Below are 18866 nucleotides of genomic sequence, written 5' to 3'. Positions count from 1 at the left end.
TTTGTGCCGCTTGCTTATACTCCCCATAGAAACCGAGTAGCTACACTGGAGTGCTACTCATCATAGCCTCTAGTTCCCTATGAAATGCATTCAACTCCGCTGTCATGACCCGAAGACTGACCCAGTTTGCTATAGATAGTGCCATATATTTATCAGGTCCTTGAGGGCTAAAGACCATACTACCAGGGGAAATCCGAGATATCAACTCTTGCCCCGAACACTTGAAAGTTGCACTTGGGATTAAAGAGGGGGGTAGCTCTGGGTCAGAAAATCCGATATTGTTGCCGCTAGTAAAGGACAACGAAGTCATTTGCGTAAGTGTATTCCAGCGAAAATTGCTGGGGTGGAAGGAGGGCCCGAACGAGGCCGGGGGCTCTCCTGAGTTTGGTGGCGATCCCTTCTCCAGCGCTGTGTCTGCTTAGTTGAACAGGATACGAAAAGTGATAGATGAAGGGTACGAACGGAGAGTAATAATAAGTCTGTTTTTGGAGTAGAGTGTCGGTGTAGCTTCCTCATTAACGAGCTTGCAAGTCTGGAGGATGCCGACTGAGGGGTAGGCGAAGGTGTTATTTGAGGATGAATCCCGATGTCGTGGGATATTGAGTGCCTCTGGGCATATCAAAATATTTAGATATATCTATGAAATGTTAGCCAGAGTGCACCTAGAATACATCATTTGCGTTAACAATGGAGGGGGAGTTTTGGGTTTGGGACATTTTGAGATTGTAGATTATAGTCAAGGCTCGTCCCGGATGGTTCATTGGAAACTGGCTAAGATGGATAGGTACGTTTTCGGGCCAGAACCAAGATAGGACAGCACTTGGTTTGGGAGGTACCAACTGTCCTATCAGATACACTTTTTGTATTGACAAGACCAGAATGAATAGGATTTTAAAAGTAACAGGTTAACCCACCTTAAGACGCAGTTCCACGGGCAGTTCCAGGAACGAAAATCGGCTCTTGGTCATGATGTCCGCGGTTCTTGCAGGTGCAGCAACATTGGCAATTTCCGCATCATCATGTGAAATATCTTGCACCAGCTGCTGGGTACAAGTGCGGGTGCTGGTGGGATTGGCAGCAGCAACGCCCCGGCTAGGTGTGACCAAAGATAGAGTTGAATCCATCACCAAGGTATTTGCTCCAGTATAAGAGAACTGGCCGCCGGCACTTTATCACTTCAATAGCTGCGGCTGGGGCGACACGGGTCACGGGGAAAAGTAGACGTCGTACCTAATAAGATAATTGACGGAAGAGAATGCAGGGGCAGCAATCGATGTTACGCGCAATAACGTTTTTGATAAAGGGCGCCGAGTCGTGATTGTGATTGTGGTTGTGGTGGTGAGGGTGAGGGTGATTGCTCTTCTGGATTACTTCGTACCGTCGTGGTAGATAATAAGCTTCTTGCGGGCCCCTGTTGCCAGAGTGAAGCGTGAATCGTGACAGCTTGCTTGGGCAGCGTTGAATTGGGTTCGGCGCCGGTGCAAATAGTCGCGGATGGCGCTGGAATGGCTGGAATCTGGTCCAACGACAATGAAGTCTGGTGATGCGTGATGCGAGATGACGGGTAGACGGGGTGACGGGGTCTGCAGCTGCTATTATATATATTATATATTATATATTATATTAGTGCTTGTATGCTTGTATGCCTGTGTATGTACACTACGTACGAATTATTTCGTCTCGTCGTCTTCATCCCAGACCCTTGCTTCCCCGCGTTGTTTACTACGTACTCGGCCAGGTCCAAGGTCCAAGGTCCAAAGCCCAAGTTTGCTGGCAGAGCTCCTCCTCCGCCCCTCTCTCCGTCCGTTTCTTCGTCGTCCAACAATTAACAATTAACAATCAACTCCCAACTACACCACCGCTTGCATCGCCGCCCGGAGATCGCGTGCTAATCGATCTCTTCGCATACATCTTGCTGCGCTCCCCGCGGACCGGGTGCAATGGCTTCTGAAGGCGAGGATGTTTACGCAACTGTACGTCACGCCTCTGCCCTGGAATCTGCTGCTAGAAAACACTAATGCTCTGCCTACAAGCTTCTCTTGAGCGACTCCTACCTGCCAGGTACCTAGTATTCCTCCATATTGAAGATCTAAGCTTACTCGGACTCATTTGTAGGTGCACTGGTGCTGGCACATTCTTTGCGAGATGCTGGAACAACAAAGAAGTTGGCCGTGCTGATCACCGCCGATACTGTCTCGCCCGCGGCAATAACCCAGCTGCAGGTAGGATCCAACCCTCGCATTATGTCTTGAATAGTTCTGACTTCTTATAGAGCACTTATGATTACATAATTCCTGTCGAAAGAATTGTCAATGAAGCGCCGGCCAACCTGTTTCTTATGAACCGCGGAGATTTGCACTCGACATTTACAAAGGTCAATTTATGGAAGCAATTGCAATTCCGGAAGATAATATACATGGATGCAGACACGGTAGCGATTCGCGCGCCAGATGAGTTATTCAGCTTGCCACATGCATTCTCAGCTGCCCCAGACATCGGATGGCCGGATATCTTTAATACTGGCCTGATGGTGTTGACCCCGAATATGGGCGATTACTACGCATTGCTTGCCATGGCACAGAGAGGGATATCTTTCGATGGTGCAGATCAGGGTCTCTTGAATATGCATTTCAAAAACGCCTTCAATCGCTTGAGCTTTACCTACAATGTTACACCATCCGCCCATTACCAGTACTTGCCGGCATATCGACATTTCCAATCGAGTATCAGTGTGGTTCATTTCATTGGCCATGATAAGCCATGGACTGAGGGGAGAGATGCGCATAAGGGTGGAACTCCGTATGATGAATCGGTAGGGAGGTGGTGGGCAGTCTACGACAGACATTTTAAAGAACCGGTAAGTCCACGTATGGTCACTCCTATCGTTTGCTAAGAGTTTAGCAGTCTACCGACAGCTCTGTCCAAGAAACCTCCACCCTAGTGCAGTACTATACCAAAGGCGAGTTCCACCCAGTAATGCCCGTTGTGTCGAGTTCCAGTTACCCAACATACCAACCCCCGGAATCGAGGAGTGAGACCTACCAAGCCGTTCATCCAACAGTTGGAGACCAGAACGTGATATTCCACGCCACGCCTGCGAGTGACACCGAAATAACTCACGCAACAGCTGAACAACCTCGGCATGAAAGGACCGAAGTCCCGAGCCATGTGGAAACTGCTTATGTTCCCCCGACTCTGGGTGTACCAGAGGTCAAGCCGGAAATTCAATATTCTATTTGGGATGCAAGCAGGTGAGATATTATAGACCACCCTGATTCCCATGCTAAAAAATGTAGAGCTCCACCGCCGGCAGATTCTCGACCCGAAGCCTCCAATTTCCCCGCCACACATTACCAAATGTCCTCCGACCCAGAGCCGTTCAAAGCTCCTGAACGGTATCCTGATCCGCCAAAGAACATGTGGTATGAAGTACCGAAAACTCCGACATACCAAAAGCCCACCCCAATATTTCCTTGGGAAAAGGATGCACCTAAACCAACTAGAGTATTTCCTGAAGATGAATTAGATGTAACCGAACCTCCTAGTAGCGAATTGGCTACGGAACCAGGACCCCCAGAAATGGAACCTGAACCGCCTGTTACACCTGTTACGTCCACCATACCGGTCATACCTTCTGATCCTTGGCAGTCATATTCCCGTGGAAATGCCTGGGATGATATACCCGAAATAGGGCGGTATGTTGGAAATTTACAGAAGCCCCGGAAGGGTAGCGTCCAAATAGTGCATGGTCAGGGGTCATCTTCAGTAGATGTGTCCGATCTAGGTGGTAGGAAGCGAATTCTAAGGCTCACAGACTTTCCAACAGAGCTTGAACGACCCAGTCTCCCTGTAACACCAGCCCCAATCAGGAGACCCAACTTCTGGGGGGGCGAGAGGAACGAAGAAGGCGAACTACCTGCGGCTGAGGGGGTACCTTCCCAAGAGGAATGGGTACGCCTTGTTTTGTGCTCGCATTTAGTGCAACTACTGATCCTGTGCAGGATCCTGCGGTCCAACTAGAGCAACTTGCTCGACGACAATCGGATGTACTCGCCCAGAAATTTGGTGAAGATTCAGGACATGAGATTCCTACTAGGTCATTGCCTTATGGATCCGAGGGTGTTGTATCTCCAAGTTACGAGGCCAAGGCTCCAACTCGTGGCAGTGGATCAGCTGCTTCGGAACCGGCCCCAGGAACTGTGATTCCCCCTCCAAGTTATAAAGGCCCAAGCCCCGTCTTTGACAAAGACGAGTCGTTTCTTTCCCATTCGACACCAGAACCAGGTACGGAGGAGGAGCTGGATGTTCTTCAAACCTAGCATGCTTATGTTAGGTACTAATTCTCGACTATTATTCTGCACCCTAAGTGTGCTGTAAAACTAGGGTTTCGTTGCAAGTTATGGCATCGTGACGTGTTAATGAATTTTCCTCGCTGTTCTTTTTCGATTCGTTACGGCGTGCATGGATGGGTCAGCATCATTTGCGTTAGCATTGCCTTGATTTTTGCTATGTTTTCTTTCACTCTCCTAGGTCTGAACGGTCACAGTAGTTAAGGTACTGGTTCTATGAGGGTTGGTCGGGTAGGGTAGTTAGGAAGGGGACTAGGCGAATGGAGGAGCGGAGTGGTATCGGGGGATGGAAGGTGAATATAGTATACTTCAACAGATACCCTGTAAATAATTTTGAACGTGTTGAGTTTCTGACATATTTGTTCGGTGCTATTGCAATGTAGTGCTTTGGAAGCAACCGAGTTGAAGTGTCAAGTCGCCCAGTTATTTACATTTATAGGGATGACACCCTCACGGCGACTGGTCCCTTATTTCTTCCTTAGCCAGCCTGTTTCTGAGATAACGGTCCAGCAACCTATCTGACACTTCAATAGGCACCAAACGTACCACCCAAATCCGTCGTCGTTGGAGAAGTAGCAAATTCGCAATAGCTGCCTTATTGGCGTTTCGTGCAATCTGTGGAGGTTGGTGCTTTTTTGGAGGTGCAGGGCAGCAGAGAAGTAGCCCCACGCGGAAAGACGTAAAATTTGCAGTCTCTAGGCTATGTCCATGGAGAAGGAGAAGAGGCAACACCCGGATGCATAATTGAACTCTGGACCGGAGGCTGGTCCCGCTTCAGGAGTCTCATTTAGAAGGCGGTATGATGGTCGGTCAGGCCCATACGAGTATGTATGTAATGGCATCAATAGCCCAGGGCTGCCCACCGCCGGTCAGTCATTGGCGGTATTCCAGTCTCGTATTACGCTATAACAGCGGAAGACATTTGCATTATGCATATGCGAAGTCATTCAGATGACCAGCCACTCCTTCGTAACGCTCTGTGCCATCTCTGGGTTCCCAGACATCGTATAGAGCGTCTGTAAATTATACGCCGTTTCAATTACCAAGTTCTCTTTAGTATCACCTTTATGTTCCTGTAAGACCTTCCAATAGTAAGGAATCGCAAGGTGCGGAAGGCCGAGAATGTGATATGCCCGAGCCAGGTTGTGATGTGCTTCCAGCCGCTCTTCAATGAGATCGGACTTCTTGCGCGCGTCGTAATAACGAAGGATAAAAGTAAGTCCTTGGAGGATGCCATACTGCCTGTTTTCAGCTTGGCGTTTAAGAGCGTGGTGGAGGTAGGCAAGGCCTATGCTAAGATTGATCATTGGGTTATCAGGATCTAGCGCATGGGCGCGTAGGAAGTAGTCTGCGGATTATGAATCAGCCGGTTTCACCATATCGATATCGATAAAAAAGGTTCATACTTATAGCATATGCATAACTGCTGCCCACGAAGAGAATATACCCGTATAGCATGAGGAGCGAAATATCTAGGTCGTCATTCATAATAGGCCTGCCATGCTTGTCTAGAGTTGAATAAGAGCCCTTCTCGTGGAAATATTTCTCATTGCGAGTCTCTTCGTCCATGAGGGCATAATCCATGGCCTTTATTTGCCTGAGCACAAACTTCTGGGTCGGCCCTGCGCAGTACCATGAAACCGGCGACTGGCACATTCGAGTCAAGACACCAAAGAGCCTGTATGAATCTGTCGTGAATTGGTAATCCCTCATGAAAAATCGTGCCATGGATACAACTGTTTCTTCGTCGCTCGAGATTAGCGCACACACTAAGATTAAGTCAGCTGCTATCCATTTAAACCAAACCGTCTTGACATACTACACCAACATAGGTGGATTAAAAACATATCCTCCGGGGAATGGTAGTAGATGATAGCGTCTTTTGCAGCGTTGCATACTTCGTATGACTCTCGAGTATTGCCATTTCTAGCGTTACAAATGGCGTATTCCATGAGGATGTCGAGCCAAGATTGGAAAGAAATCCCTCTATATTCCGTAGGTACAACTTTAGGTTGCACCATTTCGTCCTTATCCGTACGATTCGTTTCGAAACCTGTGGAACTCTTAGCGGATTTCTAAGTCTAGAAAATGGGAGCAACTAACTCCGGGCTAATCGCTCAGCCATTGAAGATAAATCGGAATCTAAAGCTGTCATGGCTTGTACTCGTTCCGCGTCTCTGTATTCCTGAAACTGAATATATTTATCCCAAGGGTAGAAGCTTTTGAGTTGTCTGAAGTCCTCTGTAAGATCGCGGGCAGCATTCATCCATTGGTGCATGGCCTCCACGTCCCCTTCCCTCATAGGGTCAAGCATGCTCTTCATAATGTAATACTGGGTCTGAAGATGCTGTGCCTTTTCTGTTTGGGCTTTTACACGCTCGTCCGCTAACGGTCGCGTAGAGGTTCTATAAGCTCTCCGATCTTTCGGGGGTTTTCGAAATTGGCCCGCTAAGGCCTGCTTATCCTTTGATGTACTTTTTCGGACTAATTCAGAATTTTTCTTGCGCTTAATTGAGATGACTTCGTTGACTACCTCAAGCGCCTGTTGCGGTCGTTTTTGTTGTTCATACAATTTTGCTAGGTGCATTCGAGCGTCTTCATTAGATTCGTCCATTTCTGCGGCCATTTTCAAGTGGGTTTCTGCCTCTTCCCTCTGATTTTCGCCTAGAAAGCATAGCCCCATTTGCGTATATAGTGATGTAGTGATCTCCTCAGGGATCTCCTTTAAAGGCTCATAGAATCTTAACGCGTCCTTGAAAAGGTTTGCTTCAAAGAGTTGGTTTGCGGTATTTAGGTAAAGGAATGGATTGTTCAGTGCAATATCTTCGCCGGTTGTGTTCGAGGGATCAAGGTATTCTAGATGACGCTAGAGGTCCGTTAATAGAAGCAAAAGCTGGGAATATGAATAGGGATGTTACCATTGCCTCATCCTGATCACCAAGTCGTAAGCGATAAAACCCAAGCTGGACCCGGAGCTCAAGAGGCAGACTCATTCCATAAGTCTCAAGAGGGAATTTATCGACTGCAAAGTCAGAGATTGCAAGCCTTCTGGAATTGTCCACGTCAAATTCGCAATCATCTGCAGTAATACTATCCCAGTAGTATTCGTCCTCACGGCCCAATAGCCAGCGAGAAAGTGTTTTCAGCTCTCTAATAGCTTCACCATACTGGCCAACGAACGCAAAGAGCTCCACATATACATAGACATCTTCCCAGCCAAAAGACTGGTCAAATTTGTCTGGGGATGTCCTGATGTACGCAATGCTTTCCTTGTAACGATCTTTGGCAACGTCGACAGCTTCTGCTCCCATACACGCTTCAGCCAATTTCCGCAAAGCTGCTATGTTGTGGGGATTAAGCTTCAAAATTGTCTGGTATTCCGAAATTGCACCTTTGTACTTTTCCTGCTCTAAGAAGACTTCGGCTTTCCCGAAGTGAGCCTCCAGACTTTTATAATCCGCACGTACAGCAGCGGCATAGCAGAATTGGGCAGATCTCAAGTAGAAAGGCCGCAGATCCCCTGTTTCCTCGAGTGCAAATCTGGCACAGTTGAACCATGCCGACAAGTGCTTGGGACGCAAGTGGGCTGCGAACATGAGACCGTACACCGCGCTGTTAATATCCCCCTCTTCCTTGAAGATAGAAGCCAGCAAGGTCCATGCTTCGTAGGTCTCAGCGTTGATGCGGATGACCTCATGGACAAGCGCTCTTGATTCTGGGTATTTCTCTTCGATGAAATACTGCGAAGCCTGGCTTAATCGTAATTTAACATCCCCAGTTGGCTCAGCGGCCCTCCGAGGCCCTCTGAAAGTACCTCGGCCTCTGCCCCTGGTGCCTCTACGACCGATGGGCTGTCGTGACTGGGAGAGAGATTCGTCTCCAGAATCGCGGTCGTTAAGGTTAATAACATCGTTCTTCAGTTTCTCCATTTTTCCTGTATGGTCAAGGTATTCCGAGTCAGCGTCTGAAATATATCCACTATTGACATAGTCAGTTACAACCGCTTTCAAAAGACTATATTTTAGCTTTCGTGCTTACTCGCTGTCCTGTCGCTCCTGGTTTGCGAAGTCAGCAACCACGGAGCTTTCTCTGCTTCTTGTCCTCTGTTCTGAAGTATGAATTGCGAACTCAGCCCTACTTGTATCGAGATTCGGGTCTATTTCAAAACTCGGCATCGGAGGGGTTATGTGATCTGATGAGGGAGTATGTTCGTGTAGATGTGGCGAGTCACTCTGAAGCCAATCCAAGACTCGTGGTGGGACATGGGCCGCATCCACATTCGACAGTGCTCTTCCTGCCTCCGATGTAACTATTGGCGTATTAGGATCTGCAAAAGTGGGAGTATTGAATCCAGAAGGAAGCCCTGTTGGGCCGGGTGGAATCGAATGACTTCCTGGAGGGGTATCATGATGGCTTGTTTCCCCCCTCTGTGATGTTGAATATCTTCGATGGAAGTCTCCCCAACCCGGCGCTCTTACAGCCTGTTCCCTCCCACCCCCATATAACTGATACTGACTAGACCATGGTGGGTTTTGCAACTGGCTAAGCTCAGGATCGGGGTATTGGCTTTGAGGGGTATCGTTTGCACGCGGGGCTGGATGAGGGAGGATTGGACGCATGTTGTAGTAGGCCGAAGGTGATTGATTGTGGTGTTTAATTCATAGTAGTCTCAGGTGTGGCCCAGGGGGCGGTCTCTGTTTCCTAAGGTAGGTCAAGGAGCGTTCGGATCGTAATATGCATCGAGCTTCATGTTCGGATGGTTGATAGACGAGGCCAGAAAATCAAGCCGCAGCCTCGCCGGAATCATCGGTATATCTCCGGTAGAATTACCAACTGCAACTGGAAGCCGTATGAAGTACTGTAACGAACAGGCATTTTATGGTTTCTTCCCTACCTAGTATGCTCTGCAAGGCTACCTATCTACGTCTTTGATAGGTGTTTACGTATATTATTAGTATGAAATCACCAAAACCTGCCTTGGACAATTACAAGAAACCTAAACCAACTAGGTGGACCGAGACTGTTTAGAAATCACCTTTTGTCAAAATTAGACAGTGGATAGATTCTCTTGTAACTCGATAATTCTTCCTCCTTTTCCAAATCTGTACAATAAACCGCATCAACCAAATCGCGCCTCGTAATTTACGTATATTCCATCTCAAACACGCTGGACGGATGAACATATCCAACCAGGCATAATATCCTGACAACGTTTGATAGGCATCTTTGCTTCCTGAGCATCAATTAAGACTTCTTACACAATTTCCAACTACTCTCTCATCTGTGCTTGACTGACTTTTGCTGAAAACCCGGGAGTTTCGTTTCGTTGGCGATTATGACAACTTCCCTTCTGCTTTAGCTTCTACACAATAGTTAGTATTTTGCACCATCTTATCCGAGACGATTACTTGCCTTTTACTTGCTCAAAGACCTTCAACATCTTTCTCCTTGCCCCAAGAGCATTGACACCCCGGTCCTCCAAGGCCTTATCATCAAGCTCAACGAGCTCTGTCCAATTCATATCTTTCAGATTCTCCGTGTATTTATGAAGCCTCAGACTTCTCAGCCAGCTGGGGATATCTTGAAGAAGGCTGGGGTCTGTGGGATCTTCGGGGGGCTTTGAAGTACCTCTCCTACCACGTGGAGATCGACCTCTAACCATATCGCTATGATCTGAGAGATAACCTTCAGGTGCATTTAGCCCAAACTGGGCTAAATTGAGGCCGGCCATTCCATTATTATTGAGCAGCGGAGATGACCCATCATACGCTGCCAGGAACCCATTATTCTGGGGAGATGCGAATCCCATTTGACCGAACCCACTCCCCTGCATGGGAAGTCCCGGAGAGCTTGGGCGAGATCGTCGGCCTGCCATCGCCGAATTCTGTTGCTGGACTTGAAGGGCCATCACCTGCTCTCTGCTCAATACCTGTCCATGCTCATTAATCATGACAACATTAGCGCCAGGCATGTTGTTTGGAAGCCCAGGAGAAAGAGGGCCGTTGGATGAATGCCCATCATTTGACCGAGCCCGACGATATTTACGGACGTCATCTAATGCGAACCGATTATTGACTGTTGAAAGAGCAGCAAGCTTCATAGCGGTAGCATTCGCCACCATATCCGCCTGGGTGGAAGCGTTTGGAGCATTAAAATTTGACACCATCGGTGTATTAACCATAGAAGCCCAATTACCATTTCCTGAATTATAGGGCGAGAGCGGAGGAAGTCCAGGACCTTGGTTGTCGGGCGCAGTGATGGTTGTGCTTTGCAGATTCGATCCGCCGGACACTTGGGCAACTGGAGAGCGAAGCCCTGCGGAAGGTGGGGGTTGGATGAACTGGCCCATGGGAGGCTGCCCGGACGACGACTTTGGCCGAGCATTCTCATGACCCCGAGAACCCCATGGAGATGGCGGCGGCTGTTGGTTGTTATCTGACGAATCGCCAGGGGCGGATATGAGAGGTGCTGCAAGTGAGTTTCGGTTGTCGTACACAGCGCTGTTTCGGTTGGACGCTGGAGGGTTTCCGGTCTGCTGTGTGAATTTTGCCTTTTCGGTGGCGATGGCGGCAGCGGCATCGGGGAACATGGCATTAATTGTTGACGGGTCGAGCCCAGAATGTCTCTTGGTACCAGGTGTTGTAGGTGGCCGTGTCAGGGAGTTTCTTGAGCCATCCACGCTGAGCTTATTCATCGCATCACTGAGACGGTTCGACATCGGGTCTATAATAAAGCGAAGGTCAGCATGTGTACAATCCTAAGTGGTGATTATTCAACGTACCTTTGTCAAAGTTGGCAGGAGATAGCACACCGGACATAGGGTGATTTTTCCCCATCTGCTGCAAAACCTGAATGAAGAAGCGTATTTGTACTTGCGTCGTTTGTTGCAGTAGAGCATACAACGCAGCGGTACGCTCAGCTTCACTGAGCACCCTGAACCATTGCTCGATCGCACTCAGCTCATCCTTGAAATCTTGGTCTAAAGTTGCTGCAGCCATCTCTTCCAAAGTTGTCTCGTACTGGTCGATATCAGCAATCCATTGCTGGGCGATCTTGTCAGATGCGTCGTTCTCTGAGCCACCTTGGCCTTGGCCCGGCTGCGTGCCATAAAAGTCCGAGGAGGGACGGGCGCGATTAAAAGAAGGCGAACTCGGAAAAGCTGCCATGTCTGCGGACGCTCGCAGGTGATGTCCAGAGCCGACAGCACGAGACGATGGTGGTCGAAGGGACGAGGTGTTGTTTGACTCGATCGGTGTGCTATTTCGATTCCCGATTGCAGACATATTATTGAGCATTATCGCGTTGACGCTGAAAGGCTGGTGTTGTAGAAATCACACGGAGCGATGATCACTAGGATTTACAAAGCTGAAACGAAGCTTAGTTCTGCGTCGCCGTCGTCAAGCCCCAATGCTCCAACCAGAACCCGAAAAATATTATTGCGTACGTGGGACAGTATGCGGCCCGTGGCGGTAACTTGGTGTTTCGCAGTGATGTGATTCCAGGACCTTGATCAATGCCTGGCAGTTTCGAGACAGACCGGAGCACTGCCACTAGTGCTTCCGAATATAGAAATATGGTACTTGTGAACGAGAGTTATTGTCGATCCGAGATTTGCAAGTTCGAGGCAGCGAGAGTAACAAAGAGTGTCCTGCAGTAGCCTGCTGACAGGAAGTCTGGGACTATTCCAAGCGGGTCAGCTTGATACAGAGGTTGGGTAGCTCACCGAAGACCGTCTCGGAGGCATCGGGAAGGCAAGTAGGATATTGGGACGAACTTACAGCAGCGGGAGAATAGCAAACTGCGACCAGCGGTAAATATCGATGGGTTGAGAACGTGAGTTGGTGTCGTTGTTGAAGCTGAAAAAGGAGTGATTTACCGTCAGCCTACTGTTCAGGGTAGCGCTACTTGTACTCGGAAGTGCTAAAAGCGGCACAGGAAAACCACAAGACCCCAAATTCACTGTTGTGCGTTGGCGATAAAGAGTGCGTTAAGACGTTGTTTTAAGGAATCTCAAAATAGCATTCTATTCAAATGTCTCAACTACAGTGACTAGTGTCCACAATATCCTTTAATCATGTTTATCATGTTTATCATGTTTATCATGTTTTGAGAGGTGTTCACTTTTCTGGTGCCGCTTTTCCTTTTCAGAACGAGGGAATGCACGGAATACGCGCAGGTCTCTGCTAGACCTCTCCGAGTCAAGGCCAATACAATCAAATAGCAGCGCTTCAAACATATTCCCCACATGCTATTCTAGCCAGTAGTTTGCGGTGTCATCCCCTATATCGGGAAGATGGGTGACGATTGACTGATGCAATGGTGGATCCGAAAGCTTAATTGGTTTTGAGTCACAGTACATACAATGAGAGATGCTTTGGAGAGAGCAGTTTTGCTTTGGCATGATGAGCTGACATTGTCATTTTCATTTGGCTAATAACTTCACTGTCTACCAGCCAGATAGGTACTGTACCAACTGCTGAGTTGTAACAATAGCATAGAGCCGGAATGACAAGTGCCCTAATCAAAACATACTTTGAATCCCACGATTCAAGTGGCAGTGTAAGCCCCTTCATAATATTCAATCTTGTATTTCTCATGTACGCTCCTGAAAAATATATATTCTGAACTCTACAATAATATAACCCGGTTCTCATGCACCAATATCTCAAGGAGTATAGAGAAGAGGTGTTTGGTAATGAAGGGGTTTGAGTTTGATCTTGGCACGAAGAATAATCCTTCAACTTATGAGCATAGAGTGGCTCGGAAAGCTGTACACACAAATGCCTTGTTTCTTTCATTTTCGTCACGGGGGTCATATCAAGTGGAGATTGGAGGCGGGAGATTCGAGAACTGCTCGAGTTGGTGCGGTATCGCTCGTTGAATTTTGACCTGAACTATCGCTCTGTGCGCCTTTGTTGCGTAAGTCGATCTGCCCCCAAACGCTCGTAAGATGCAACCATTCCAGCGCAGCTACCGTAGCCAAATCCCATAGGAAATAACATTTAACGCGACCGTTATGCCGTCTCCCGCTTGCCCTCTCTGAACTCCTTCTGTGAACACGTATTAGTACGGTCATGAACCATAATGAGGGAGTGGCTATCCGGCGTACCAAGGCCTTCGCTGTTCCATGCAGGGCATGTCTGTGGTTTCTTCGGAACTTTGGGTCGGTGCCTTTTAGAGATGGATATCTTGAGGTCTTTGGTCTCTTGATACTGCAGGTCGCGAGAAATGTCAGCCTCCAGCCATTCCGATGAAGATGTTCGAATAAATAGATCATTTCGATCCCATAAGGATCCCGATGTCGTGCGGCAGAGGGATAGGAAAAAGCTTTACCCATTGCGGTGAGCCTTCTTGGTCTGATTGTGCTGAGACGAGTTCTTGGATTCTGTCGAAGGCGCAAATTAGCATTTGCCATGCATAATAGCATTCCGCGATTACTTACTCGCCATTGTGACTGCCGGTAGAGATCAACTGTTGCGAATCTCAGTGCTGCGTGGAGGTGTTTATCGGCAATGACAGATGATATTGCTTGGAAATTCAGTGTGGGAAGCACTAGATTAGCGAGCGTCACGTGGGTCGGCTTTTCCCCCGGTCGGCCGTTCGTCGATCGGATGCCGAGCTCCCCAGCAACTTTAAACAAAACACGCCCGCTCAACTATTTCCAGCGTTATGGAAGTCAAGTACTGTAACCAGTATTAAAATCTGGATCGAAAATCTTTTATATCTATCCGTATATACTAATGCTAGAAATATTTCATATATCTACAAAACACAAAACCCAGGCCGTTCTATCCAGTAAGATATCCAGCTTAACACTCTTGAGCCAAAGGAAACCATTCTTTCACATAATATCTATCATCTACTTCGTAACTAAGGGCAAGGCAACTTTGGCCTTTGATGCGGCAAGCTCCGCCGCCTTCTGAAGTTGGTCGGACTTGAGCTTTCGCAGGTACCGGAAAAGGAGAACGAACATAAGTTCCATGCTATGTCAAATCAGCACACTGACAAATATTTGTGGACTTAAAGACCTACCGTTCTTTTGTCATCATGAGCAGTCCTTGAACAATGACACCCTTCGAGATTTGTGGGCCAATGCCCTTGAAAAGGCCTAGCACGCCTTCATTCTCAATGATGAAGCGCATGACCTCGATGAAGCTTTTGAATGGCTTTCCTTGTCGGGATGGCGGGGGCTTTGATTGGAGCCCAACTTTGGCAACAATCAGAGGCTGAGTTGCAATGGTAGCCATGGACTTTGACAATGCTCCCAACACTGTAAAGGCGATTAGTTAAATATCTTGGGCTAGGTAAAGGGGACCTACGAAATGCTTCCCAGGGTTTGAGGTTGGCTTTTCCGGGGAAAATAACCTCTCTGAGTCTTTGATATGCACCATACGTAATAGCAGGGTTGACCACCAGCACCAAACTGGCTTTAAGCCCCCTCCATAGTCCGGTCCATCCATCCTCACTTGCGATCACTTCCCTTCCAGTATCTAGCATGCCTTTCCTCTCGCCCTTCGCCTGCGTTTGTTGGCGTGTTGTAACTACAGCCACTGGAATGGTAAATATTTGGGCGACAGCTCCTGCGGCTGCTCCAAGAGACAATTCAATCGCCGTGCTTGGAGGTGTAGGTGTTCTTTGGGAGGAGAGATATAGCGATCGGACAACCGAATACCAGTAAAAGTATGCAAAGTTGGTCGATGCAACCCCGATGAGCGCCCCCTCTATACCGGCATAAAGACCAGCAACCCCATCGTTGTCAACAATCTTCGTAATGGCATCCCAGGTCGAGGCATAATGCACCGGATCGTCTGCTGTGGCGGGAGCGTCTGTTGCTTTCCTCTTGACTTGGACTTGCAGACGGGTTTTGACACTGGAAACCAGGGGTTTTATTAGCCAAAAAGTACAGAGAAATGTGTAGTAGACGCGAGAATCTAGCACTGAAAGGGGCATCCTATGGCGGAAAGAGGGCATATTTACATATCGAGAGGATACACCAGCGCATTTGCGATAACCGCTCCCGTGGCTCCAGCAACCGCCAAACCCCAAGGGGGGATTGCGGCCTCCTTTGATTGCCCAGCCATGATATCTGAATGAAAGAATATATAGGTTGAGAAGCGCAATCAGCGATTGCGAGGTTGATATGGTATTATCGCACCAAGGGAAGCCGAGGCTAAGATATGGCGTAGGAGGATGGAAATGAAGTCTAGTTTAACTAGAGGTAAATTTGAGAAAGAAATGGAGTTGTATGAAGATAGGCCCGGCGCATGTAACTGTACTTGCTGGCGAGTCTAGGACCAGTCAGGAATGATGAGCGGATATTGAAATCATATTGCTAGCTGACATTTGCCATTTGCCATTACCACGGTCCGAACTTCAGCAGAGCACGATGGAAGACCTCGGCATACGAACGACCGGCACGCCCTTAGTGAATTCCCGTGCAACTGCACGATCCCTGCCCCGCACTGTGACCTCAGGCTTTAGCCTCGCCTTACGCCTGGTGGGGCCCGAACATTAGTAACGCGTCAGATCGATCTTTTATATATTTACACGATCCTGCCACCAGATCCGGATGCACAAGGCTGCATGTCCAGTCTACATGCAGCTATGGGGATGGAAGATGACGCCCAGGTAGAGATTCCAGTCCAGTTTTGGCTAGGTATCGTCTCCTTACTCATGAATCATAGGCCGCCGAGTCCGCGGTGGACAAGTCATCTACCAAAGAAGAGGCCCTGAAAGCTGCTATTCTAGCAACCGAGCTATATATGAAGATGATTAAGCTTTCACACAGTGATGATGAGAAAGCAAGACTCCGCGGCAAGTGCAAGCAATTACTTTCAAGGGCGGAAGAGATTAAGCAGGCCAAAGAATGGCCACCTGCTGCGAGCAAAGAAGTCTTGCTGAAAGCACCCGTCTCCGGGAGGGAAACATCAAAGCGTGAGGATATTATCCTGCTCGAGGGCTCGAAACTTCACGGGTTTATATTCCCACCTTGGACTTCGGATCCGGATGATTCGGTCTTCGATGAGGTGTCTGATGGGACATCTCTCTACACGTAGTGTTTCCCATTTTCTGTACTTAGAGTAGGTTCTGATTTCTGCAGTGATCCAATGGATTTAAAGCTTTCAGATGCCCAAACAGAAATTTTTGCTGGGTGGGGAAGACCACACGAAAGTCTTGGTCAATCACCAATAGCGGGATCTCCTGTCCAGAGTGACGAGGCTCTAATGGATTCTGCCGCAGAGATTGACCTGGTACAAGATATTACCACGGACTGTTCTGTTGTGGCCAGTCTCTGTGCTGGCACAGCGCGTGCATTGAAAGGTCATGGGCAGGTACGCAATAACGACACCGAGTCCCGCACTTTCACCCACTAATTATGATCATAGCTGCTCACCTCTATTATCTACCCGTTTGACAAATCGAAGGGGCAGCCTCGCATCTCGAAGAATGGGAAGTATATCTTTCGTCTACACTTCAATGGATGCTACAGAAAAGTCACGATTGATGATCGACTCCCCGCCTCAAATACATCACGTTGTCTCCATGTAATCGATCGGAACAATCCTAGATTGCTATGGCCACCATTGCTTGAAAAGGCTTATTTGAAGGTTCGAGGTGGATACGACTTTCCAGGATCCAATTCTGGCACAGATCTATGGGTGCTAACAGGCTGGATACCGGAACAAATATTCCTCCAAAGGTGCTTATTCATGTGCTTGAATATGCTAGAAACGTGCTGAAGATACATTCTAGTGATGACCTGCAGCAGGAAATGCTTTGGAACCGTATCCTCAAATCTTTTGGCTATGGCGATGTGATGTTAACTCTAGGGACGGGGAGATTGGCTTATAAGGAAGAGAAAGAACTTGGACTGGCAGGTGAGCATGACTATGCTATATTGGATATGAAAGAAGCCGGGACACAGCGACTGCTCCTTGTGAAAAACCCTTGGTGCGATGGTATGATATGGAAGGGGAAAGTCTTAGTTCCAGAACCGGAATCTGAAGAACGAACGTGGACTCAAGACATGAGAGAAGCACTATCACCAAACCGGTTCGCTACAACCCCAGGAACTTTTTGGATGACCCTTGAAGACATCGTACAACACTTCGAATCACTCTACTTAAACTGGAACCCTGGACTTTTTACATATCGTCAGGACCACCACTTCTCGTGGACAATTCCTGCCATGAAGAACCACGGCTCTTTCATTCACAATCCCCAATACGCACTTAAATCATCCAAGACAGGAACTGTCTGGATCCTACTCAGTCGTCACTTCGCCACCTCCGAACATGACATAGCACAGAACATATCCACCTCATCATCCGGGACCTCCAGCGCCCTCGGCTTCATCAGCCTATATGTCTTCTCTTCTACCTCAGGGCAACGTGTATATCTCTCCGATGATGCCCTCCATCGAGGCGCATACGTCGACTCTCCCCAAACACTAGCTCGCCTCGAGGTCTCCGACTCAACAACATACACCGTTGTCTGCGCACAGCAAGGCCTCCCACTACCAAAATACTCGTTCACACTCGCCTTCTTCTCCCGCTGCCCTCTCGCCGTCACAACCGCCTCCTCGGGCCTTCCCCATTTCACTAACCACACCGGATCCTGGACATCACGGACAGCAGGCGGAAACGCCAGCGCCGCCACCTACCCTCTAAATCCCCAATTCAGCATCCTCGTCCCCGCGCCAACACCAGTAACACTCATCCTCGAGACATCCGACCCCGAGCTCGCCGTGCACGTCAAGATAGTCTACTCCAACGGCGAGCGAGCAACATCCATCACCAGCAAAGACATCCTCGTGTCCTCAGGCGACTACCGACGAGGATGCGCTCTAGCCTCCCTCCCACTCGCCGACAAAGGCAAATACACAATAGTATGCTCGACCTTCGAAGCAGGACAAACCGGAACCTTCACCCTCCGCGTCGGCTCCAGCATCCCCTGTGAAGTACGTCCCATCCTCGCAGAGACAGCAGGACGTCTGAGCACACAGCTTCCTATGCTCATCTTCCAAGACGGCGTGGACCGAATGCTAGCCCCTCTCACAGTGCAGCGTCTCACCCGTCTACGGATCGTAGCACGATCAGGCCGCATACCGCATCATCCAGCAAGTCGATCGCGGCCGTTACTGAAAGTCTCGCTGGAGAACGGACAGGGGCCTAACAAGCTTATTCTGGATGCTTCAGGAAATGACGGGTTTAGCGATGCGCCGATGGGCATCCGGTCTGCGGATCTGGATGTCAGTCCGAGTATGTGTATGCAGGGCGGACTGTGGATTGTGGTTGAGAGGCTGGGGGGACGGAATGGGATGGATGAGGTCGATTTGGAGGTTTTGAGTGATGGAGCTGTGAGGGTGGGGTTATGGGGTGTTGGGCATGGATAGAGAGAGACGGAGAGGGAGTTAGATAGAATACCCGTTCTACGTACCTAAGCATATAATCCATCCTATCATTGATCGAACTTCCAATCCAAAAAGGCCTGTATCGTTCACTCATTCACACACTC

The 18866-nt window shown here is 48.6% G+C and overlaps 6 protein-coding genes across 6 annotated transcripts; 2 read left to right on the top strand and 4 right to left on the bottom strand.

Moving 5' to 3' along the window:
• Window positions 1-40: 40 nt before the first annotated feature.
• BP5553_00512 (uncharacterized protein) lies at window positions 41-1124 on the bottom strand (the record flags this gene model as incomplete). Its single annotated transcript, XM_032009135.1, has 3 exons — window positions 41-408; window positions 463-637; window positions 915-1124. 3 exons carry the CDS (start codon window positions 1122-1124, stop codon window positions 41-43), a joined length of 753 nt encoding a protein of 250 aa, XP_031873189.1.
• An 816-nt stretch (window positions 1125-1940) lies between these two features.
• Window positions 1941-4319, top strand: BP5553_00511 (Nucleotide-diphospho-sugar transferase; the record flags this gene model as incomplete). The annotated part of the gene is made up of 7 exons (XM_032009134.1): window positions 1941-1973; window positions 2034-2061; window positions 2116-2222; window positions 2273-2857; window positions 2905-3251; window positions 3297-3951; window positions 4002-4319. 7 exons carry the CDS (start codon window positions 1941-1943, stop codon window positions 4317-4319), a joined length of 2073 nt encoding a protein of 690 aa, XP_031873188.1.
• A 977-nt stretch (window positions 4320-5296) lies between these two features.
• On the bottom strand, window positions 5297-8968 carry BP5553_00510 (uncharacterized protein; the record flags this gene model as incomplete). The annotated part of the gene is made up of 6 exons (XM_032009133.1): window positions 5297-5697; window positions 5756-6118; window positions 6169-6402; window positions 6453-7215; window positions 7268-8327; window positions 8388-8968. 6 exons carry the CDS (start codon window positions 8966-8968, stop codon window positions 5297-5299), a joined length of 3402 nt encoding a protein of 1133 aa, XP_031873187.1.
• Window positions 8969-9618: 650 nt separating this feature from the next.
• On the bottom strand, window positions 9619-11632 carry BP5553_00509 (SAM protein; the record flags this gene model as incomplete). Its single annotated transcript, XM_032009132.1, has 3 exons — window positions 9619-9711; window positions 9769-11072; window positions 11131-11632. The coding sequence occupies 3 exons, from the start codon at window positions 11630-11632 to the stop codon at window positions 9619-9621; spliced, it is 1899 nt and encodes a 632-aa protein (XP_031873186.1).
• Window positions 11633-14208: 2576 nt separating this feature from the next.
• BP5553_00508 (uncharacterized protein) lies at window positions 14209-15430 on the bottom strand (the record flags this gene model as incomplete). Its single annotated transcript, XM_032009131.1, has 4 exons — window positions 14209-14332; window positions 14382-14619; window positions 14669-15219; window positions 15327-15430. 4 exons carry the CDS (start codon window positions 15428-15430, stop codon window positions 14209-14211), a joined length of 1017 nt encoding a protein of 338 aa, XP_031873185.1.
• Window positions 15431-15932: 502 nt separating this feature from the next.
• BP5553_00507 (Cysteine proteinase) lies at window positions 15933-18744 on the top strand (the record flags this gene model as incomplete). Its single annotated transcript, XM_032009130.1, has 5 exons — window positions 15933-15977; window positions 16034-16401; window positions 16450-16681; window positions 16736-17049; window positions 17103-18744. The coding sequence occupies 5 exons, from the start codon at window positions 15933-15935 to the stop codon at window positions 18742-18744; spliced, it is 2601 nt and encodes an 866-aa protein (XP_031873184.1).
• Window positions 18745-18866: the final 122 nt, after the last annotated feature.

This window comes from Venustampulla echinocandica, assembly GCF_003357145.1.
Source record: "Venustampulla echinocandica strain BP 5553 chromosome Unknown scaffold_0, whole genome shotgun sequence".
In the NCBI taxonomy this organism is placed as follows: Eukaryota; Fungi; Ascomycota; class Leotiomycetes; order Helotiales; family Pleuroascaceae; genus Venustampulla; species Venustampulla echinocandica.
The sequence above is the reverse complement of the archived record's forward strand: the minus strand, read 5'-3'. Positions and strand labels throughout refer to the sequence as shown.